At 45.1% G+C, this 25,929-nt stretch overlaps 1 protein-coding gene across 1 annotated transcript in view; it reads left to right on the forward strand.

Annotated features, from left to right (window-relative positions):
* LOC149461929 (uncharacterized) overlaps nt 1-22,874 on the forward strand; it is a 147,641-nt gene extending 124,767 nt beyond the window's left edge. The window contains exon 5 of the mRNA XM_089677756.1: nt 21,151-22,874. Within this exon, the coding sequence (XP_089533882.1) occupies nt 21,151-22,266 (1,116 nt within the window). The 3' untranslated portion in view covers nt 22,267-22,874. The remainder of the gene's footprint in view (nt 1-21,150) is intronic.
* Nucleotides 22,875-25,929: the final 3,055 nt, after the last annotated feature.

Consider the following 25,929-nt stretch of genomic DNA (forward strand, 5'->3'; position numbering starts at 1 on the left):
ATCTGTCTGTCTCAAAAGACAGACTGAAACAAATACAGACCTGCACAGCGGAAGATAAAACTCTACAGATCCTATCGACTGTCATCTTGAAGGGATGGCCAAAACACAAGCAGCATGCTCCAATGGAGGTTTCTCCATTTTTTCACATAAGAGATGAACTCTCTGTGCAGCATGGAATCATCTTTAAAGGAGAAAGAGCTGTCATACCACAATCACTTAGAAGAGACATTATAGAAAGATTGCACTCGACTCACTTAGGTGTAGAAGGATGTCTACGTCGTGCACGAGAATATGTTTATTGGCCTGGAATGAATGACCACATAAAAAACTTTATAGCACAGTGTGAAATATGTGCATCGTGCAATGATAAGCAACCGAAAGAGACATTGCAACCACATCCAATTCCAAACAGACCATGGTCAAAAGTAGGAACAGATCTGTTCACGTGGAACGACAAGGAATATCTGGTAACTGTGGACTATTTTTCCAACTTCTGGGAGATAGACTACTTACAGGATACAAGGGCCAAAACAGTAATTAAAAAACTCAAGGCCCATTTTGCCAGATATGGCATTCCGGATATTGTGTTCTCTGACAACGCCGCTCAATTTACATCGGAAGAATTCAAAAAATTCAGGGAGAGGTGGGAATTTGAGCACCAGACATCATCTCCTGGATATCCGCAGAGTAATGGTAAAGCCGAGTCAGCAGTAAAAACAGCCAAAAGACTCATGCAAAAGGCAAAACAGGCAGGTGCAGAGATATACCTGTCTATACTGGACCACAGAAACACACCCACACAAGGCCTAGACACCAGTCCAGCACAGCGGCCTATGAGTAGACGTACAAGGACTCTCCTACCAACTGCAGGTCAACTACTAAAGCCAAAGCTTGTGGGCAATGTTAAAGCCAAACTAACGAAGAATCAAGATAGGCAAGCTTTCTATTATAATAAATCTGCAAAAGATCTGCCTGTTCTCCAGAGCAATGACAATGTACAGATTCAGCCAATAGGGAAATGTGACAAACACTGGAAAAAAGCGAAGGTTGTACAGAAATTGGGACCACAGTCCTATGAAATTATAACAGAGGAAGGAAGAAGATGGAGGAGAAATCGGAGACATCTGAGAAAAACACAAGAAGGAGATGATGCAGGGCCCTGGGAACAGTATATGGACACTCAAAGCGATGAGACTATGAATACCAGCAACAAAGAAACAGGGACTGCTGAGGAGCATAGGGAGGTCTCTAGGCAGAGAGAGACAGTCCCAGAAAATAGACTGACAGAATCAGAAGAAACCTCATATGTTACGCGAGCTGGCAGAACAATCAGAAAGCCGGCTCACCTCAAGGATTATATCTAATTTATAGCTATGTTCTACTTCACCATTTTGTGTTTGTTATATTTCATTGTTCTTTTATTTAAAAGAGAAAGGATGTAGCAATATGTTATATGCTGTGTATGGCCTCTAGGGGTCTCACTACTTAGATACTGGTACAACTGTGTTATTGCCTCTCTTTGGTTGTAGTTCTAGAGCAGACACATGTATAATGGCAGCTAGAAGCACCTAATAAAATGTCTCCTGTTAACTACAGTGTGTGAGCATCTGAGCAGGATCGACTAACAGAACAACGCTGTCCCGGCTGAGGGTAAAGGAAGGTAATACGCCGTCCCGGCTGAGATGAGGGTAAAGGGAGGTAATACACTGTCCCGACTGAGATGAGGGTAAAGGGAGGTAATACGCTGTCCCGCTTGAGATGAGGGTAAAGGGAGGTAATACGCTGTCCCGGCTGAGATGAGGGTAAAGGAAGGTAATACGCCGTCCTGGCTGAGATGAGGGTAAAGGGAGGTAATACGCTGTCCTGGCTGAGATGAGGGTAAAGGGAGGTAATACGCTGTCCCGGCTGAGATGAGCGTAAAGGGAGGTAATACGCTGTCCCGGCTGAGATGAGGGTAAAGGGAGGTAATACGCTGTCCCGACTGAGATGAGGGTAAGGGAAGGTAATACGCTGTCCTGGCTGAGATGAGGGTAAGGGAAGGTAATACGCTGTCCCGGCTGAGATGAGCGTAAAGGGAGGTAATACGCTGTCCCGGCTGAGATGAGGGTAAAGGAAGGTAATACGCTGTCCCGGCTGAGGGTAAAGGGAGGTAATACGCTGTCCCGGCTGAGATGAGGGTAAAGGAAGGTAATACGCTGTCCCGGCTGAGATGAGGGTAAAGGAAGGTAATACGCTGTCCCGGCTGAGGGTAAAGGAAGGTAATACGTCGTCCCGGCTGAGATGAGGGTAAAGGGAGGTAATACACTGTCCCGACTGAGATGAGGGTAAAGGGAGGTAATACGCTGTCCCGGCTGAGATGAGGGTAAAGGAAGGTAATACGCTGTCCCGGCTGAGATGAGGGTAAAGGAAGGTAATACGCCGTCCCGGCTGAGATGAGGGTAAAGGAAGGTAATACGCCGTCCCGGCTGAGATGAGGGTAAAGGAAGGTAATACGCTGTCCCGGCTGAGATGAGGGTAAAGGAAGGTAATACGCTGTCCCGGCTGAGATGAGGGTAAGGGAAGGTAATACGCTGTCCCGGCTGAGATGAGGGTAAAGGGAGGTAATACGCTGTCCCGGCTGAGATGAGCGTAAAGGGAGGTAATACGCTGTCCCGGCTGAGATGAGGGTAAAGGGAGGTAATACGCTGTCCCGACTGAGATGAGGGTAAAGGAAGGTAATACGCTGTCCCGGCTGAGATGAGCGTAAAGGGAGGCAATACGCTGTCCCGGCTGAGATGAGGGTAAAGGAAGGTAATACGCTGTCCCGGCTGAGATGAGGGTAAAGGAAGGTAATATGCTGTCCCGGCTGAGATGAGGGTAAAGGGAGGTAATACGCTGTCCCGACTGAGATGAGGGTAAGGGAAGGTAATACGCTGTCCCGGCTGAGATGAGGGTAAGGGAAGGTAATACTCTGTCCCGGCTGAGATGAGGGTAAAGGAAGGTAATACTCTGTCCCGGCTGAGATGAGGGTAAAGGGAGGTAATACGCCGTCCCGGCTGAGATGAGGGTAAAGGAAGGTAATACGCCGTCCCGGCTGAGATGAGGGTAAAGGGAGGTAATACGCCGTCCCGGCTGAGATGAGGGTAAAGGGAGGTAATAAGCCGTCCCGGCTGAGATGAGGGTAAAGGGAGGTAATACGCCGTCCCGGCTGAGATGAGGGTAAAGGAAGGTAATACGCCGTCCCGGCTGAGATGAGGGTAAGGGAAGGTAATACTCTGTCCCGGCTGAGATGAGGGTAAGGGAAGGTAATACTCTGTCCCGGCTGAGATGAGGGTAAAGGAAGGTAATACTCTGTCCCGGCTGAGATGAGGGTAAAGGGAGGTAATACGCCGTCCCGGCTGAGATGAGGGTAAAGGGAGGTAATACGCCGTCCCGGCTGAGATGAGGGTAAAGGGAGGTAATACGCCGTCCCGGCTGAGATGAGGGTAAAGGGAGGTAATACGCCGTCCCGGCTGAGATGAGGGTAAAGGGAGGTAATACGCCGTCCAGACTGAGATGAGGGTAAAGGAAGGTAATACGCCGTCCAGACTGAGATGAGGGTAAAGGAAGGTAATACGCTGTCCCGGCTGAGATGAGGGTAAAGGAAGGTAATACGCTGTCCCGGCTGAGATGAGGGTAAAGGAAGGTAATACGCCGTCCCGGCTGAGATGAGGGTAAAGGGAGGTAATACGCCGTCCAGACTGAGATGAGGGTAAAGGAAGGTAATACGCTGTCCAGACTGAGATGAGGGTAAAGGAAGGTAATACGCTGTCCCGGCTGAGATGAGGGTAAAGGGAGGTAATACGCCGTCCCGGCTGAGATGAGGGTAAAGGAAGGTAATACACTGTCCCGGCTGAGATGAGGGTAAAGGAAGGTAATACGCTGTCCCGGCTGAGATGAGGGTAAAGGGAGGTAATACGCTGTCCCGGCTGAGATGAGGGTAAAGGAAGGTAATACGCTGTCCCGGCTGAGATGAGGGTAAAGGGAGGTAATACGCCGTCCCGGCTGAGATGAGGGTAAAGGGAGGTAATACGCTGTCCCGGCTGAGATGAAAAGGTTGAAACCCCTTTAGGTTAAAAAAAATAATAAATAAAAAGCTAAGGTAAAAAATCCATCTTTGTGAAAGAACAAAGGATACAAAAAGAAAGTCCTGAATGGGCTCAAACAGACAATTCTGTAAAAACAGAAAGAGATCCCATAGAAACAATGACAGGCTGACCGGAGGAACAACATACATGACATCTAGTACCAACGCATGCAGCTAGAAAGTGTAATGCAATCAGCCCCTGAAAGAAGAGACTGCCAAGGCTGAAATCTGACTCTTGGTTATACACAAGGCCAGGCACACATTCACCCCCCACCCCAAGAAGGAAACCAAGACACGGACCAAGACAAGGAGGAAACCTCTTAGGTCAACAAAACACAAAATATGATTGTAAAGTCCTGCGGGAAGTCTCCATGATTTAGAATTTCTAGCCTTCAAAAGAGCAGAAACAACAAAAGTCCTAGGTACTTCTGTCTCTCAAAACCTTTTTCAGCTGCAACAGTCAATCCAGTATGCCCACTGACACCATAAGGCTGGAAAAATCAGGCTTTGTAACAGCAGGGCTTGACTATCTGGAGATCCAAGGACTTGTGTAGAATCAAAGAAAAAACATGAAGCATGAAGTAAGGAGGGGAACAGTTCCAAAATTCTAAGGCCTGGTTCACACTGCAATAAACAGCTGCCGGAGGTCTTTACAGCTCAGCCTTTGAGCTGGGTACATTTCCCTTGCTGTACCATCTGGTAGCCTGGTATATGAGGGATTCCTAGATCACAGGTGATGAGTGAAGACCATATAGTAAGAATCCAAATCCATGGCACCGCTCCAACCCTGCACCTCCTAATGGACCATCCAGGTGATAGCACTTGTACCCCGTCTCCTCTCCAACATGAAATTATGAATAGGAACAAAAAGATGAAGAGCTGCACTCTGCAATTAATAATTGTAATTAGCTCCCTCTTAATATTTCATTCTGTTGATGACGACATAACTCCATACACATGATCTCCTCCTGAAAAACCAAACTCCCAAAATATGTTTCACCCCAATGGGCTCGCTCACATAGAGTAGGGTTAGGGCCACTCTATCCTTGTGAATGAGCCCATTGGGGTGAAACACAGAATAAAATATGAAGAATGGGCTGATTACGGAGTGTGACTCTTCATCTTCTTGTAGACGGTATAGTCACAGATGAGAACACAGGAGACCAAGTCCATATCTCATGCTTCCTAATTTATAGAGATAAGTATGGGGGCTCTAACCCTGTCCAGTCACCTCTGGGGGGTGTTCCCTCCTCAGCCCTGGGGTTGGTTCTGTCTTCTGAAGGTGCCATGGGCTACATGGACTCACCGTTTCTGGTGTCTGGGTTGGCGATGTGATTTCCAACACCATTGCTTCAGTCTGATCACAACATATTCATTCACAGCATGGCTGTCATGAGCAGACCCCATAGAACCATGTTGGGGGCCCCTCTGGGATTCTGTACTCCTGACACATACCATTTTATATAAGAAGGTCAATCCTTTGCAGCCAGTGAGGAGCCCAATGTGCACAAATCTCTTCTCCCCACTGGGGTTGTAGTCAGCACATCATAATATTTCCTTTGAGGCTCAGTGAGGTGACAGACCAATCATCTGTATCTATGTCTACAGGGATGTCAGATCATTATTGCCATCTAGGTGTTCATTCCTCCAATCTTCACACTCCAGAGCCGACTATTCCGATTTTTATATTGGAACCATTTGTCTTCTACTGACCACTAAATGAAGAGAACACTGTATCTGTAATACTGAACATTGAATTCCAGGAATATCTGTCATATCATGCCACCTTTACAGGGTATGTTACATCCAACCATTGCTGGTGTCCTCCATGTCTATGGTCACCTTACAGAGAGTATCTGAGATATGTTCCAGAAGGTCCTGCCAACATTCCATACAAGACCCTTATCTGAGCATGCTGGCCAGGCCAGGAAAAGGGTGGGGAGGGGGTGTATTTCCTGCCTCTTGAACCATACCAGGTGACATGACTTCAACATGCAGGGGTAACTTTCCGGGGGAGTGACAAGGACAAGGGTCTCTTCCTCTTACATATACCTGTATTTATTCACAAAAATGTAAATTGTAAGAAACAAAATTTAAAAAAATGTCCTATGCTGTACATCAATGTCAATCATGAAGTCTGATGCCCTTCAAAAGAAAAAAATCTGATCTAATATGAGGATCGGGGCCATTTCTCAACTGGAGTTCCTTGTATCCATATAACAGATGTGTGACAGGACTAAATCTGCAATTACATTTTACTGCAAAATCAAAGTGGCCAAAATTGTTCTCCCCCGAGCAGTCATATATTTCTGTCCCCCTTGGTGGGAGTGGAGGTGACCCCTCTATAAGGATCTACAGTCCATACACACCCAGCACAAGGCCGGGGTCACACTACCAGACCCTTCTTGGGGCTGCAGTTCCTCTGAGCTCCACAAGGTGGGGATCTCACTTCTACCCAGACAGGAAGTCTCTATGGAAGACAGAAAGGAAGTGATGTCAGGTGCAGACAGGAAGTAGATGGGAGATGTTGATGGAAGTGGCAGCAGAGGAGGTAATAAGATGTTATGTTCTATTTACACCCAATAACCCCCCGTTATGTCCGTCCTCTTCCTCCATAGTCATGTCCGTCCTCTTCCTCCATAGTCACTGTGATGTCTTTTATCTTCAGCAGATGATGATACACACATATATATTACTAACCTACTAAGTGACATATCGGCATGGATGTCACTCCACTTCCTCAAACTCAATCTTTCCAAAACTGAGCTCTTAGTATTCCCCCCAGCCCGTGCCCCCCTCCCCTGACTTCTCCATCAAGATCAATAATACAATCATCAGTCCCTCCCTCATGCCAGGGTACTAGGTGTAATCCTAGACTCCCATCTGTCCTTTCAGTCCCAAATCCAATCACTGTCCTAATCTTGTAGACTTCACCTCCGCAACATCTCCAAGATACGCCCGTTCCTAACCTCGGAAACCACTAAGCAATTTATTCACTCCCTTGTTATATCTCGCCTTGACTATTGCAACTCCCTCCTCATTGGCTGACCTCATCGCAGGCTATCCCCTCTTCAGTCTATCATGAATGCTGCTGCCAGACTCATCCACCTTACTAACCATTCTGTATCTGCCAATCCCTCCACTGGCCTCCATTCAGTGTCTTCCACCCCTCTCTGCCAATCCCTCCACTGGTCTCCATCCCTCTCTGCCAATCCCTCCACTGGCCTCCATTCATTGTCCTCCACCCCTCTCTGCCAATCCCTCCACTGGCCTCCATTCAGTGTCCTCCTCCCCTCTCTGCCAATTCCTTCACTGGCCTCCATTCAGTGTCCTCCACCCCTCTCTGCCAATCCCTCCACTGGTCTCCATCCCTCTCTGCCAATCCCTCCACTGGCCTCCATTCATTGTCCTCCACCCCTCTCTGCCAATCCCTCCACTGGCCTCCATTCAGTGTCCTCCTCCCCTCTCTGCCAATTCCTTCACTGGCCTCCATTCAGTGTCCTCCACCCCTCTCTGCCAATCCCTCCACTGGCCTCCATTCAGTGTCCTCCACCCCTCTCTGCCAATCCCTTCACTGGCCTCCATTCAGTGTCCTCCACCCCTCTCTGCCAATCCATCCACTGGCTTCCCATTGCCCAACAGAAAAAATTCAAAACATTAACAATAACATATAAAGCCATTTATAACTCTCTTGTCTCTAAATATCACCCAAACCGTACTCTCTGCTTCTCACAAGACCTTCTACTCTCTAGCTCCCAGTCCATCCCCCACAGTTACTACCTATTGTACCACTAGCCCCTCCCTCCTAGATTGTAAGCTCCCAGGATCAGAGCCCTCCTAAGCCTCTTGTATTGAACTGTATTGTTGCTGTATTGTCTCCCGTTATATTGTAAAACTGTTGGCGCCATAAATCCTGTATAATAATAATAATATATAGTGTGGGAACCCAGATGAACCCCTTCAGGGGGAGGAGTTGATGATAATATATTTGCTCCCAAAGCTGGCCTACATGGTTCAGTTTTATCGTTCAGCCAGCGGGATGACCATAAAAACTGAAGTGATTCCCCCATCCACACATTGGAGGTGGATGGGGGAATCCTCCCCACTGCACTCTTGTATTCTGACAATGGGGGGACTCCTCCGCTCTCAGAATACACAGATCAGCACTGAAGCTATTGGCTGCAGCCGCTGGGGGAGTGGCTTTTATCCGGCAGTGGCCACACATGGATGGAAATGTGAGCGATCCCTGCTGAACCAGCTGAATTTCCATGGATCTATGGTCACCTTCAGTGACTTCCTCCCTTCCCCCTCATCTCCTTCATGATGGAAGTCATGCTGAGATCATCTCCCATTGGCTGAGCAATATTCTCATTTGTCTCTCAGCTCCTTTTTGCTATTCCTCGTCCTGCCTGTTGTTTCCTTGGATTGATTTTCTGTGTAGTGACCCCTCTGGTGTGCACACCGACTACTAGTGTCATGAACTGCCCTATTGCACGTCGAGACTACCCTTACTTGAACCGCCCCGTGGTGTGCCCAGAGTATAGCTACCTGTGATGCCCCTGAGTGCTTGAGCCATCGCTACCCGTTGAGTCTCCGTGAGCCCGATGTCCCTAGAAAGCTGGGTGGGAGCTGTGCTAGGCCAAACTCCACAACTAGAGTCCCGATGAGTCCCCGTGAGCCCAATGTCCCTAAAAAGCTGGGTGGGAGCTGTGCTAGGCCAGATTCCACAGCTAGAGTCCCGTTGAGTCCCCGTGAGCCCGATGTCCCTAGAAAGCTGGGTGGGTGCTGTGCTAGGCCAGATTCCACAGCTGGAATCCCATTGAGTCCCCGTGAGCTGTTGTCCCTAGTACGTTGTGTAGGAGCTGTGTTGAGGCCAAATGCCACAGCCAAGTTCCCGTTGAGTCCCTGTGAGCCCGCTTACCGTGGGTGTCCCTATGAGCCACATGTTGCGGAGTGCCATGAACTGTCCGGATTGAGTGTCTTTCAGAGTTCAGTAAAGTTTTTGTGTGTTCCCCGTCTTCTTTGTGTGTTCTGTCCTGCCTACGCTTCCGTCACAGGGAGCTCTGGAGACAATTGTCTGCTATTTACACTCCGTTCCTCCGCACGTCACCTGATCACATGACAGCTTACTTCCACAGATTCCGGACAGATTTCTGGATGGTAAAGGTCAAAGTTCACTCTTCAGTTTAGGAGAGGTAGGACGCACCCAGGAACAAGGATTTGGTTTGCATGAGAGCCTCATATAGAGGACCCCTCAAATCTCCCCATCCAAATGTCCCTCCATCCGGAGTCAGAGAATCCCATAACATCACACTGACCTCAAAGCTCCTCCCAATGTCCCTCCATCCGGAGTCAGAGAATCCTATGACATCACACTGACCTCACAGCTCCTCCTCCCAATGTCCCTCCATCCAGAGTCAGAGAATCCTATGACATCACACTGACCTCACAGCTCCTCCTCCCAATGTCCCTCCATCCAGAGTCAGAGAATCCTATGACGTCACACTGACCTCACAGCTCCTCCCCCCCAATGTCCCTCCATCCAGAGTCAGATAATCCTATGACATCATACTTACCTCACAGCTCCTCCTCCCAAAGTCCCTCCATCTGGCTTTTTAAGTGTTCTTGCAGGGCGACCACTTCCTGTTATCTCACATATATATTCTTATTATTATAGCCAAATTTACCCCCCTAACTCCTCCCACAGTTGTTACACTATATAGACAGTAATATACCGAACGTGCGGATTGTTCCCGATTGGTGAGCTATTACTTTGTGGAACGTTTTGCCGAACGGTTCACAAAATATCGCCGTATTTGTGGTGAAATTGGTCCCATAGGAATGAATGGCGGAATGTTCAAAACTAGAGTGGGAGCTGAAAATTCAGGACATGATTTTTCACAGTTACTCCAGCCATTCCAACCACACAACAGTTACTCCGCCCACTCCACCCAGTTACTCCACCCCCTCTAGTTGGCAAGAACACTTCACACAATTTCCCCAGAAATTGTAGCTTTTCTAGTTTTTTATGCTCTTAGGATGTCAGCAGGTACTTGTTATTCTCACTAACACAGTGGGACTGTTTGTCCTGTTATATGTAATGACATCAGAATTGCTTACACCAAGCTTTAGCTTGAGTTATGTGGGGGTCCTGTGGGGGGGGAATTATACCTCAGCCTGAAGTGGGGCTTTAATAAAATGGAGACCTGAATGGAGAGGTGAGGAGGATTCTGGGAATATCATTTGATGTGACTATTTGTGTTCAGATGTAGAGTTTTCCTCCTGTGAAGTCTGGAGATCATATGACATCACATTGCCTCCACCTCCCTCCCTGATAGAAGAGAGAAAGAAGAAGAAGATTCTAGAAGTCACCAGAGAGATCACTGAGCTGCTGACAGGAGAGGTGAGCGGTGCCGGGAATTCTGGGACATTCTCCAGTAACAGACAAGGGATGTGTCTGGATGGTGACTGTATCATTGTGTGTGTCAGGTTCCTATAAGGTGTCAGGGTGTCACTGTCTATTTCTCCATGGAGGAGTGGGAGTATTTAGAAGGACACAAGGATCTCTACAAGGACGTCATGATGGACAATCAGCCGCCCCTCACATCACCGGGTAAGAGGAGACTTTATTGTAAAGGAGAGAGCAGTACGGAGGATCCACCTAGATCCCCCATCATCTGATAAACACATAGAAACAATGGATTCAGTCAGTGTGTGTGTTTCCTACAGATGGATCCAGTCATGGGAACCCACCAGAGAGATGTCCCCGTCCTCTGTATTCCCGGGATTCCACACAGGAAGGTCACACCATCCCTCACCATCATCAGGTAGATGATGACAATTATTGGTAGTTGTGATTTATACACAGCATGTTTGTTACAATGAATGTTTTATTATATCTTTCAGAGTGGAATCCTCGGGGATGATAATATTGATGTTAAAGAAGAGTATAAAGAGGAGGATGAGGAGGATGGAGTGATGGAGGAGTTTTCAGAAGGACACAAGGATATGATGGAGCCACCAAATACCAGGAACCCACCAGAGAGATGTCCCCGTCCTCTGTATTCCCGGGATTCCACACAGGAAGGTCACACCATCCCTCACCATCATCAGGTAGATGAGGAACAATCACTGATAGTATCATTAGGATCTGTACATTATCTGCATTGTTACCATTGATGTCATTTTATTATATATTCAGAGTGGAAACCTGAGAGATCCTAAAGTTGAGGTTAAAGAAGAGATAAAGGAGGATGAGGATGGGGTGATGGAGGAGTCAGAGATTGCAGAAGAACACAAAGATCTGTACCAGGACACCATGGTGGAGTCATCCAGCTACAGGAACCCACCAGAGAGATGTCCCCGTCCTCTGTATTCCTGGGATTCCACACAGGAAGATCACACCATCCCTCACTATTACAAGGTTGGTGGGATGGAGCATCTAGAACATGGATTCATAGAGACAATGTGTGGAGTTCTTTTATGTGACTTTATATCTTACAGATGATATTTTCTCTCATTTCCTTGATTTAGAGTGGAGATCCAATCGATATAGAATTTGAGGTGAAAGCAGAAGAAGAAGAGGCGTATGTGAGGGATGATCAGCAGTCTATGGAGGAGGATGGAATAACGGGGACATTTATAGAGGAGGACACTCCTACAGAGATCAGCACAGGTGGGTCATGAACACTAAATCCATTCCTCCACCCATACTGCTCACTGATTGGTCCAGAGTAGGGCGGGGACTGGGTGATATCAGCCTGTAATCCCCTGGTCACTTTCCTGAGCTGTGTTCCCCGTCCTGTATTCCTGGATTTCTCTCGGATAATCTTCCTTCTCTGTGCTGCAGACACAATTTATGTCTCTAGACTGGATTTATGGAGGTTCTGGGGTTCAGCTGGCAGAAAAATGTTGATTTTTCCTATAAGCATTGCATAATGTAGGCACCCAGGACATGTGACTGGGGTCTCCTGCCTTGTGCCTGACTCCTCCAGGGGACCTTCTCTGTTATCTGCTGGCTGTGCCGGGTGGAGGGATATGTCTGTAGTGTCTCAGACCCAAGTCACTGAGTGCAGTCTCAGGAGATGGGAGGCAGCGGTGTGGGACCTACATAGTTACATAGTTAGTCTGGCTGAAAAAAGACATCCATCTAGTTGTACCAATAAAAATAAAAGTAATAATCCGACACCCACAGCTGATCCACCAGAAGGCAAAAACCCAGCAAAGCACGATCCAATCTGCTCCTGCAGGGGAAAAAATTCCTTCCTGACCCCCTGAGAGGCAATCGGATATTCCCTGGATCAACTTTCCCTATAAATGTTACATCCAGTTATATTCTGTGTATCCAAGAAAGAATCCAGGACTTTCCTACAGCAACCCCCCCTTATGTATTATACATGGAGATCATATCCCCCCTTATGTATTATACATGGAGATCATATCCCCCCCTTATGTATTATACATGGAGATCATATCCCCCTTATGTATTATACATGGAGATCATATCCCCCCTTATGTATTATACATGGAGATCATATCCCCCCTTATGTATTATACATGGAGATCATATCCCCCCTTATGTATTATACATGGAGATCATATCCCCTCTTATGTATTATACATGGAGATCATATCCCCCCTTATGTATTATACATGGAGATCATATCCCCCCTTATGTATTATACATGGAGATCATATCCCCCCTTATGTATTATACATGGAGATCATATCCCCCCTTATGTATTATACATGGAGATCATATCCCCCCCTTATGTATTATACATGGAGATCATATCCCCCCCTTATGTATTATACATGGAGATCATATCCCCCCCTTATGTATTATACATGGAGATCATATCCCCTCTTATGTATTATACATGGAGATCATATCCCCCCCTTATGTATTATACATGGTGATCATATCCCCCCCTTATGTATTATACATGGAGATCATATCCCCCTTATGTATTATACATGGAGATCATATCCCCCCCTTATGTATTATACATGGAGATCATATCCCCCTTATGTATTATACATGGAGATCATATCCCCCCTTATGTATTATACATGGAGATCATATCCCCCCTTATGTATTATACATGGAGATCATATCCCCCCTTATGTATTATACATGGAGATCATATCCCCCCTTATGTATTATACATGGAGATCATATCCCCCCTTATGTATTATACATGGAGCTGATATCCCCCCTTATGTATTATACATGGAGATCATATCCCCCTTATGTATTATACATGGAGATCATATCCCCCCCTTATGTATTATACATGGAGATCATATCCCCCCCTTATATATTATACATGGAGATCATATCCCCCCCTTATGTATTATACATGGAGATCATATCCCCCCCTTATGTATTATACATGGAGATCATATCCCCCTTATGTATTATACATGGAGATCATATCCCCCTCTTATGTATTATACATGGAGATCATATCCCCCCTTATGTATTATACATGGAGATCATATCCCCCCTTATGTATTATACATGGAGATCATATCCCCCCTTATGTATAATACATGGAGATCATATCCCCCCTTATGTATTATACATGGAGATCATATCCCCCCCTTATGTATTATACATGGAGATCATATCCCCCCCTTATGTATTATACATGGAGATCATATCCCCCCTTATGTATTATACATGGAGATCATGTCCCCCCTTATGTATTATACATGGAGATCATATCCCCCCCTTATGTATTATACATGGAGATCATATCCCCCTTATGTATTATACATGGAGATCATATCCCCCTTATGTATTATATATGGAGATCATATCCCCCCTTATGTATTATACATGGAGATCATATCCCCCCCTTATGTATTATACATGGAGATCATATCCCCCCTTATGTATTATACATGGAGATCATATCCCCCCTTATGTATTATACATGGAGATCATATCCCCACTTATGTATTATACATGGAGATCATATCCCCCCCTTATGTATTATACATGGAGATCATATCCCACCTTATGTATTATACATGGAGATCATATCCCCCCTTATGTATTATACATGGAGATCATATCCCCCCTTATGTATTATACATGGAGATCATGTCCCCCCTTATGTATTATACATGGAGATCATATCCCCCCTTATGTATAATACATGGAGATCATATCCCCCCTTATGTATTATACATGGAGATCATATCCCCCCCTTATGTATTATACATGGAGATCATATCCCCCCCTTATGTATTATACATGGAGATCATATCCCCCCTTATGTATTATACATGGAGATCATATCCCCCCTTATGTATTATACATGGAGATCATATCCCCCCCTTATGTATTATACATGGAGATCATATCCCACCTTATGTATTATACATGGAGATCATATCCCCCCCTTATGTATTATACATGGAGATCATATCCCCCTTATGTATTATACATGGAGATCATATCCCCCTTATGTATTATACATGGAGATCATATCCCCCCTTATGTATTATACATGGAGCTGATATCCCCCCTTATGTATTATACATGGAGATCATATCCCCCTTATGTATTATACATGGAGATCATATCCCCCCTTATGTATTATACATGGAGATCATATCCCCCCTTATGTATAATACATGGAGATCATATCCCCCCTTATGTATTATACATGGAGATCATATCCCCCCCTTATGTATTATACATGGAGATCATATCCCCCCCTTATGTATTATACATGGAGATCATATCCCCCTTATGTATTATACATGGAGATCATATCCCCCCTTATGTATAATACATGGAGATCATATCCCCCCTTATGTATTATACATGGAGATCATATCCCCCCCTTATGTATTATACATGGAGATCATATCCCCCCCTTATGTATTATACATGGAGATCATATCCCCCCTTATGTATTATACATGGAGATCATGTCCCCCCTTATGTATTATACATGGAGATCATATCCCCCCCTTATGTATTATACATGGAGATCATATCCCCCTTATGTATTATACATGGAGATCATATCCCCCTTATGTATTATATATGGAGATCATATCCCCCCTTATGTATTATACATGGAGATCATATCCCCCCCTTATGTATTATACATGGAGATCATATCCCCCCTTATGTATTATACATGGAGATCATGTCCCCCCTTATGTATTATACATGGAGATCATATCCCCCCCTTATGTATTATACATGGAGATCATATCCCCCTTATGTATTATACATGGAGATCATATCCCCCTTATGTATTATATATGGAGATCATATCCCCCCTTATGTATTATACATGGAGATCATATCCCCCCCTTATGTATTATACATGGAGATCATATCCCCCCCTTATGTATTATACATGGAGATCATATCCCCCCTTATGTATTATACATGGAGATCATATCCCCCCTTATGTATTATACATGGAGATCATATCCCCCCCTTATGTATTATACATGGAGATCATATCCCACCTTATGTATTATACATGGAGATCATATCCCCCCTTATGTATTATACATGGAGATCATATCCCCCCCTTATGTATTATACATGGAGATCATATCCCCCCCTTATGTATTATACATGGAGATCATAACCTCCCCTTATGTATTATACATGGAGATCATATCCCCCCCTTATGTATTATACATGGAGATCATATCCCCCCTTATGTATTATACATGGAGATCATATCCCCCCTTATGTATTATACATGGAAATCATATCCCCCCTTATGTATTATACATGGAGATCATATCCCCCCTTATGTATGTATTATACATGGAGATCATACCCCCCCTTATGTATTATACATGGAGATCATATCCCCCCTTATGTATTATACATGGTGATCATATCCCCCCCCTTATGTATTATACATGGAGATCATATCCCCCCTTAATCTCCTCTTCTCAGTAGAGAATACATTCAGTTCCTCTAATCTTTCCTCATAGCTGATCTCCTCCATGCCTTGTATCAGTTTGGTTGCCCTTCTCTGTACTTCCTCCAGTTCCCCAATGTTCTTTTTGTGAATTAGAGCCCAAAACTGAACTGCATATTCCAGATGAGGTATTACTAATGATTTGTACCGGGGGGGGGGGGGGTGATATCTCTGTTTCTGGAGTCTCTACCTCTTCTAATACAAGAGAGGATTTTGCTCACTTTAGAACACGCAGCTTTTCATTGCTGCCATTATTAGGCTGGTAATTTACCAGAACCCCAGATCCTTCTCCACCATTGTCCCCCCAAATCCTTCACCATTGTCCCCCCAAATCCTTCTCCACCATTGACCCCCCCAGACCCTTCTCCACCATTGACCCCCCCAGTTGTACCCCCCTAGTATGTATGATGCATGCATATTCTTAGCCCCCCAAGTGCAGAACCTTACATTTATCACCATTAGCCCTCATTGGCCCCATAGCCCCCCAATTACACAGAGCATTGAGGTCGGCTTGTAAGTTGGAGACATCCTGTAAGGACGTTATTCCCCGGCACAGCTTGGTGTCATCTGCAAAGACTGGAATGGGGTTTATAATCTCACACCCCATATTGTTTATATATATTAATAAGTAAGGGTCCCAACACTGAACCCTGGAGTACCCCACTAATAACACTGACCCTGGAGTACCCCACTAATAACACTGACCCTGGGGTACCCCACTAATAACACTGACCCTGGGGTACCCCACTAATAACACTGACCCTGGGGTACCCCACTAATAACACTGACCCTGGGGTACACCACTAATAACACTGAACCTTGGGGTACCCCACTAATAACACTGAACCTTGGGGTACCCCACTAATCACACTGAACCTTGGGGTACCCCACTAATAACACTGAACCCTGGGGTACCCCACTAATAATACTGAACCTTGGGGTACCCCACTAATAACACTGAACCTTGGGGTACCCCACTAATCACACTGAACCTTGGGGTACCCCACTAATAACACTGAACCTTGGGGTACCCCACTAATAACACTGAACCCTGGGGTACCCCACTAATAACACTGAACCCTGGGGTACACCACTAATAACACTGAACCTTGGGGTACCCCACTAATAACACTGAACCCTGGGGTACCCCACTAATAACACTGAACCTTGGGGTACCCCACTAATGACACTGACCCCCTGGGGTACCCCACTAATCACACTGAACCTTGGGGTACCCCACTAATAACACTGAACCTTGGGGTACACCACTAATAACACTGAACCCTTGGGGTACCCCACTAATAACACTGAACCCTGGGGTACCCCACTAATAACACTGAACCTTGGGGTACCCCACTAATGACACTGACCCTTGGGGTACCCCACTAATAACACTGAACCCTGGGGTACCCCACTAATATCACTGAACCTTGGGGTACCCCACTAATATCACTGAACCTTGGGGTACCCCACTAATAACACTGAAGGTTGGGGTACCCCACTAATAACACTGAACCTTGGGGTACCCCACTAATCAAACTGAACCTTGGGGTACCCCACTAATAACACTGAACCTTGGGGTACCCCACTAATAACACTGAACCCTGGGGTACACCACTAATAACACTGAACCTTGGGGTACCCCACTAATAACACTGAACCTTGGGGTACCCCACTAATGACACTGACCCCCTGGGGTACCCCACTAATCACACTGAACCTTGGGGTACCCCACTAATAACACTGAACCCTTGGGGTACACCACTAATAACACTGAACCCTGGGGTACCCCACTAATAACACTGAACCTTGGGGTACCCCACTAATGACACTGACCCTTGGGGTACCCCACTAATAACACTGAACCCTGGGGTACCCCACTAATATCACTGAACCTTGGGGTACCCCACTAATAAAACTGAACCTTGGGGTACCCCACTAATAACACTGAAGGTTGGGGTACCCCACTAATAACACTGAACCTTGGGGTACACCACTGACACCCCCAGACCATTCAGAGTATGAATCATTAACCACTACTCTCTGAATACGATCTTTTAGCCAGTTTTCTATCCATTTACATTCAGATTTTTCCATCCCCATAGACTTTACCTTACACATTAGCCGTGTGTGGGTAACTGTGTCCAAGTATACCACGTCCACCACCACCCCTCTGTCCAAGTATACCACGTCCACCGCCACCCCTCTGTCCAAGTGTACCACGTCCACCGCCACCCCTCTGTCCAAGTGTACCACGTCCACCGCCACCCCTCTGTCCAAAGATACCACGTCCACCGCCACCCCTCTGTCCAAGTATACCACATCCACAGCCACCCCTCTGTCCAAGGATACCACGTCCACCGCCACCCCTCTCTCCATGTATACCACATCCACCGCCACCCCTCTCTCCAAGTATACCACGTCCACCGCCACCCCTCTGTCCAAGTATACCACATCCAGCGCCACCTCTCTGTCCAAGTATACCACGTCCCCCACCACCGCTCTGTCCAAGTATACCACGTCCACCGCCACCCCTCTGTCCAAGTATACCACGTCCAACGCCACCCTTCTGGCCAAGGATTTGTTAATCTCCAATCTAACCTGTTTCATGATGGTTTAATCCCAGCTCACCTCTACATGTTGTCTACAGTACAAATTTAAGCTTCCACTGATTACAGAATACTAATACTGAGAGTCCTGACCCTTATACTATATAACTTGTACATTACATACTCCTGACCCCTGCACTATATACTCTATGTTGTACGTTCCATACTCCTGACCCCTGCACTATATACTCTATGTTGTACATTACATACTCCTGACCCCTGCACTATATACTCTATGTTGTACATTACGTACTCCTGACCCCTGCACTATATACTCTGTGTTGTACATTACATACTCCTGACCCCTACACTATATACTCTTATGTTGTACATTACGTACTCCTGACTTCTGCACTATATACTCTGTTGTACATTACATACTCCTGACCCCTGCACTATATACTCTATGTTGTACATTACATACTCCTGACCCCTGCACTATATACTCTATGTTGTACATTACGTACTCCTGACCCCTGCACTATATACTCTGTGTTGTACATTACACACTCCTGACCCCTGCACTATATACTCTGTGTTGTACATTACACACTCCTGACCCCTGCACTATATACTCTGTGTTGTACATTACACACTCCTGACCCCTGCACTATATACTCTGTGTTGTACATTACACACTCCTGACCCCTGCACTATATACTCTGTGTTGTACATTACATCCTCCTGACCCCTGCACTATATACTCTATGTTGTACATTACATAGTCCTGACCCCTGCACTATATACTCTATGTTGTACATTACATACTCCTGACCCCTGCACTATATACTCTATGTTGTACATTATATACTCCTGACCCCTGCACTATATACTCTGTTGTACATTACATGCTCCTGACCCCTGCACTATATACTCTATGTTGTACATTATATCCTCCTGACCCCTGCACTATATACTCTGTTGTACATTACATACTCCTGACCCCTGCACTATATACTCTGTTGTACATTACATACTCCTGACCCCTGCACTATATACTCTATGTTGTACATTACCTACTCCTGACCCCTGCACTATATACTCTATGTTGTACATTACATACTCCTGACCCCTGCACTATATACTCTATGTTGTACATTACATACTCCTGACCCCTGCACTATATACTCTGTTGTACATTACATACTCCTGACCCCTGCACTATATACTCTATGTTGTACATTACATCCTCCTGACCCCTGCACTATATACTCTGTTGTACATTACATACTCCTGACCCCTGCACTATATACTCTATGTTGTACATTACATACTCCTGACCCCTGCACTATATACTCTATGTTGTACATTACATACTCCTGACCCCTGCACTATATACTCTGTTGTACATTACATACTCCTGACCCCTGCACTATATACTCCATGTTGTACATTACATACTCCTGACCCCTGCACTATATACTCTATGTTGTACATTACATACTCCTGACCCCTGCACTATATACTCTATGTTGTACATTACATACTCCTGACCCCTGCACTATATACTCTGTTGTACATTACATACTCCTGACCCCTGCACTATATACTCTATGTTGTACATTACATCCTCCTGACCCCTGCACTATATACTCTGTTGTACATTACATACTCCTGACCCCTGCACTATATACTCTATGTTGTACATTACATACTCCTGACCCCTGCACTATATACTCTATGTTGTACATTACATACTCCTGACCCCTGCACTATATACTCTGTTGTACATTACATACTCCTGACCCCTGCACTATATACTCCATGTTGTACATTACATACTCCTGACCCCTGCACTATATACTCTATGTTGTACATTACATACTCCTGACCCCTGCACTATATACTCTATGTTGTACATTACATTCTCCTGACTTCTGCTCTCCCCCCACTGCTATATATACACATAATATGGATTTTCTTTTGTTCCCCCCATTTCCTCCCAGCTGGACATTTTATATCGGATGATGTGATTGGAGCACAAACTTTTACATGGTGATAATAATGTGATAACATCCACCAACTTTGGACCCTTAAACAGAAAGTGATAATGAGGGAGGAGTCAATACCCCAATGATGGTGGTCTTCAGGATCAGTCCAGTCTTCATCTTGGTTGTTCTCCCCCCATCCTCACTCTCTGACCTCTGGTGGGGCTCAGCCCCGCTGTTCTTCATGACTAAATCATGGACTAAATAAGGAAGTGCAGTACTTCTTGTGTTGGGAAGATGGCGATGAGTGATAGAGGGGGTGGGGACCCTCGTCCTATAATCCCCTCATCACTGTCCCTCCTATAAAAGACAGTTCTGGTTGTTTCCTCACTCTCTGACTAAGGTCCATGAATAAAGAAATGACCTGGTAGGAGATCAGAGGAGCCATTTCCTAGTTCCCTTGAGGGTGGAATTGTAAGCTCCTCAGAGACCAAGCTGCCTGATGTGGGCGGAGTCCTGGTTTGGGGGAACCAATCAGCTCCTGTCTAGTAATCCTCTGTCTTTGTATTTTAGTCCATGGCCGGGAGATGAGGAAAATCTCAGAGGATTGTCTCACTTTGTCTCCAGACTGGAAAGTAGAAGATGAGGACATCACACAGTATAGTCCAGGAGAAAACCCGGCTCCCTCCAATGTCCATCCGGCACCACCCAGTGTAGATGGACCATCGGATTCCTCGTATCCTGAGGAACCTCAGACTGTGCGGGACCAGGCCGGCCTTCCAACAGGGAAGAGGTTCTCCTGTACTGAGTGCGGGAAGAGATTCCGTTATAAATCCAGACTTAATAGGCATAAAAGATGTCACACAGGGGAGAAGCCGTATTCCTGTCCTGAGTGCGGGAAATGTTTTTCAAGGAAGTCTACTCTTTACACACATCAGAGATCTCACACGGGGGAGAAGCCGTATTCTTGTCTTGAGTGCTGGAAATGTTTTTCAGAGATGTCTATACTTCATAAACATCAGAGATCTCACATGGGGGAGAAGCCGTATTCCTGTCCTGAGTGCGGGAAATGTTTTTCACGGAAATCCAATCTTCACACACATCAGAGATCTCACACGGGAGAGAAGCCATATTCCTGTCCTGAGTGTGGGAAATGTTTTTCAAAGAAGTCTAATCTTTACACACATCAGAGATCTCACACGGGGAAGAAGCCGTATTCTTGTCCTGAGTGTGGGAAATGTTTTTCAGTGAAGTCCAATCTTTACAGACATCAGAGATCTCACACGGGAGAGAAGCCATATTCCTGTCCTGCGTGTGGGAAATGTTTTTCAAGGAAGTCCCATCTTTACACACATCAGAGATCTCACACGGGGGAGAAGCCGTATTCTTGTCTTGAGTGCAGGAAATGTTTTTCAGATAAGTCCATTCTTCAAACACATCAGAGATCTCACACAGGGGAGAAGCCGTATTCTTGTCCTGAGTGCGGGAAATGTTTTTCAAGGAAGTCCCATCTTTACACACATCAGAGATCTCACACGGGGGAGAAGCCGTATTCCTGTCTTGAGTGCAGGAAATGTTTTTCAGATAAGTCCAGTCTTCACAGACATCAGAGACTTCACACGGGGGTGAAGCCACTTTCCTGTCCTGAGTGAGGGAAATGTTCCTCACTGAAGTCCTGTCTTCCTGTACATCAGGGGTCCCACACAACCCTGGAGGTGTATTAGTGCCTTGAGTGCGGGAAATGTCTTCTAGATGAATGTTGCTGGACATCCCAGCTCTCATGTGGGGAAGAAGCACACCCTGATATACACCTCAGATATACTCCATGGCTGATCTTCATCATGGAAGGAACAGTTCATAAGGAGATCAGAGGTCCCCAAAGACATGGATGAAGTGTGGGACCGGGTTGGCCATTGATAGCAGGGTAAGAATAAAAATGGAGGCCTGACCAAGAGCACTGGGCTAACTTTTCATTGGGGTGCAGCCTATATGCTAGCGATGGTTTGCACCTAATTGGAAGGGGGTCTGCTGTGCTGGGGGAGGGGTTTATTGGAAGGCTGGAGGAATATATAAACTAGGATGGAGGGGGGAGGGAGAATTCGATTATAATGAGGAAGACAGATCAGACGGGTCAGTACTTATTGGGGGGTGGAATGGGGAAAGATGGGGGGAGGGCTATGACAGATGGTAAGAAGGTTCCCATGTTACAAATAACCAGTGGAATTGGTACCATTTTTATGAAAATAAAAAATACACAAAATCCATGTGAACAAGGTGTCGGTGAATGGACAAGGTGTCGGTGAATGAACAAGGTGTCAGTGAATGGACAAGGTGTCAGTGAATGAAAGTGTTTGTTCACCAATGCCAGAAGTGTGCCCAGCACAATAGGTGAGTTGGAAGGTTTGGTGCATGAAGAGAACTAGGATTGAATTGGTATTGCTGAATCTTGGCTTCATTCCTCACATGACTGGGCCATTCATATTCCTGGCTAGGTTCTCTTTCGGAGAGACGGGGGAAATAGGAAAGGGGGTGGAGTCTGTCTCTATGTGAGAAGTGATCTCAGAGCGAGTGTGAAAGAGGACCTAGTTGATGGAGAGTGTGATGAGGCTGAAGTATTATGGGTGGAACTGCACATGGGGGGCGGTACTACAAAGGTCATCATTGGAGTTTGTTATAGGCCTCCCAGTGTTAATGAGGAGGTGGAGACTCAGCTCCTCCCACAGACGGAAAGGGCTGGGACAGTGATAATAATGGGGGATGGTAACTACCCGGATAGTGACTGGAGTAATGGGACTGCAGGAACAGTTAAAGGGCAAACATTTTTAAACCTACTACAGGACAATTTTATGGTCCAGTTCATAGAGGCCCCAACTAGGAATGATGCTCTGCTGGACCTGGTCATCTCCAACCATGCTGAGCTTATTACGAATGTCCATATAAAAGAACATCTGGGTAGCTGTGACCATAACATGATTTCATTTATTGTTAGCTGTAAACAGCGAGCACATACGGGAAAAATAAAAATGCTCAACTTTAAGAGAGCTAATTTTCCAAGGCTGAGAGATGCTCTCCAAGACTTAGACTGGGAGGAAATATTGGCATTGATGATAACAACACAGAAATGGGAGTTCTTCAAAAAGCCTGTATGTGACCACACTGCAAAATATATTCCCATGGGCAACAAGTATAAAAGGCTACAAATCCAACCTATGTGGCTTACGGCCAAAGTTACAAAAGCTATAGATAATAAGAAAAGAGCTTTTATTAAATATAACAATGAAGGAACGCGATCATCGTTTACACATTACAAAGAATAGAACAGAAGATGCAAAAAGGAAATAAAGGCAAAAACTGAAAACAAACGACAGAAAGATATCAGGACGACCCCAAAACATTCCTCCAATCTATGAATAGTAGAAAGGTCCGGTCCCAGCATGTAGGCCCTTTACAGAACCATCTAGAGGGGGGGGACAAAGAGAAGGACAATGTATGAAATCCCTTCTTCAGCTCTGTGTATACAAAGGAGCATGGGGGGGCTCTTGTCCATAATGGGGCGTGGTACTGACACCCCCAGATGATCCACATTGGCTCACAATTGATATGATGCAGAAATATTTGTACAGAATAAAGGTGAATAAAGCCCCTGGACCGGATGGCAGACACCCACGGGGCCTTAAAGAATTCAGCTCTGTCATCTCACAGCCATTGTTTCTCATTGTTAGGGACTCTTTAATGACTGGCATAGTACCACTGGATTGGTGTAAGGCCAATGTGGGGCCAATATTTATAAAGGGGACAAAATCTTTCCCAAGTAATTATAGAGCTGTTAGTGTCACTTCTATAGTTGGGAAGATACTGGAGAGTTTAACCCCTCCCCCTCCTGAGGACTTACCCCCCTTAATGACCACGCCTCTTTTTGCTTTCGGTGCTGCACTAGTTCAACTGATAATTGCGCGGTCATGCAATGCTGCACCCAAATGAAATTTATGTCCTTTTTTTCACACAAATAGAGCTTTCTTTCGGAGGTATTTGATCACCTGTGCGATTTTTATTTTTTGCGCTATAAACAAAAAAAGACCAAAAATTTTGAAAAAAAAAACAATATTTTTTACTTTTGGCTATAAAAATATATAGTAAACTCAAAGTTAGTTATAAATTTAGGCCAAAATGTATTCTGCTCCATGTTTTTGGTAAAAAATCCCAATAAGTGTATATTGATTGCTTTGTGTGATGTTATAGTTTCTACAATCTATGGGAGAGATACTGCAATTTACGACATTGTTTTACTATACAGAACTGCACTAGTTTTACTGACAATTGCGCGGTCATGCAATACGGTACATAAATGAACATGTAACTAAACTCTTCTTTAAACACAGATGAATCTATCCCAATATACAATAAAATAAAAAAATAAATTGTAAAATAAAATAAAAATCCAAAAATATTATATATCAAACTAAATGTCCCAAAATATAAATGTCCAAAATGTCTCTGTAAAGATGTCTTTCCAAATTCCAAAGCAAACTCGTATCATCTTTAATCATCCAGTATGGAAATTCCAAAATTCTTTGTGAACCTCAAAAAAATAATCTTCTGATAGTGTATTACCTTTAAACTGAACATACATGTAAAATAGTGAAAGAACCGTGTATCATGCCAACTGCATAACGTGAGCTCACATGTGAAAAACAATTCCTCTACCAATATATCAATCTCTGAATATGTAAATACACTCGTGACAAGAATCAGAAGAGTGACCATTCCAAGTCCAAACGATGAAACGTGATCACCTCCAAATAGTGAGAATGGAGAATAACCCAAATCTCTAATAGTGAGCTCTACAAACTCAATAATAGTGAACAATAAAGTGCTCTCCTCCAACTGGTGCAACAATGGATCATTCCCCTCTGGAAATAAATCCCAGGCTTTCAGGGGATAGTCGCACTCTCCAGGCTTCCTAATGTTCCTGTTGGCACTCTTCCATATTCCTCATCAGGTGAGATAGGAGACAATCAGCGCTATATATGTCTTGGAAATTCGCTTTAACGAATTTCTCCTTACCGTGAGTACTCGCAGTTGGATGTGCAGAAATCCCCCATAAAGCTGTGCGAATCTCGCTTACCACGACTGCAGCCAAACTACACGATTCCTGCCCATCCAAATACTTTGGTTCTGTTGAATTTGTGGGTGATGGAGCTCCGTTACCCTAGAATGATCACACGACACTCTAAGGCTGGTTGCAATCCACATAAGGGCCGGCTTTAGGCTCAGCTCTCTGTTTTTATTAAGAATACACACATGCCCCCCACATG

Source organism: Staurois parvus, unplaced genomic scaffold, assembly GCF_062004578.1.
Source record: "Staurois parvus isolate SC_StPar_1 unplaced genomic scaffold, SC_StPar_1.0 ptg000191l, whole genome shotgun sequence".
NCBI classification, from domain to species: domain Eukaryota; kingdom Metazoa; phylum Chordata; class Amphibia; order Anura; family Ranidae; genus Staurois; species Staurois parvus.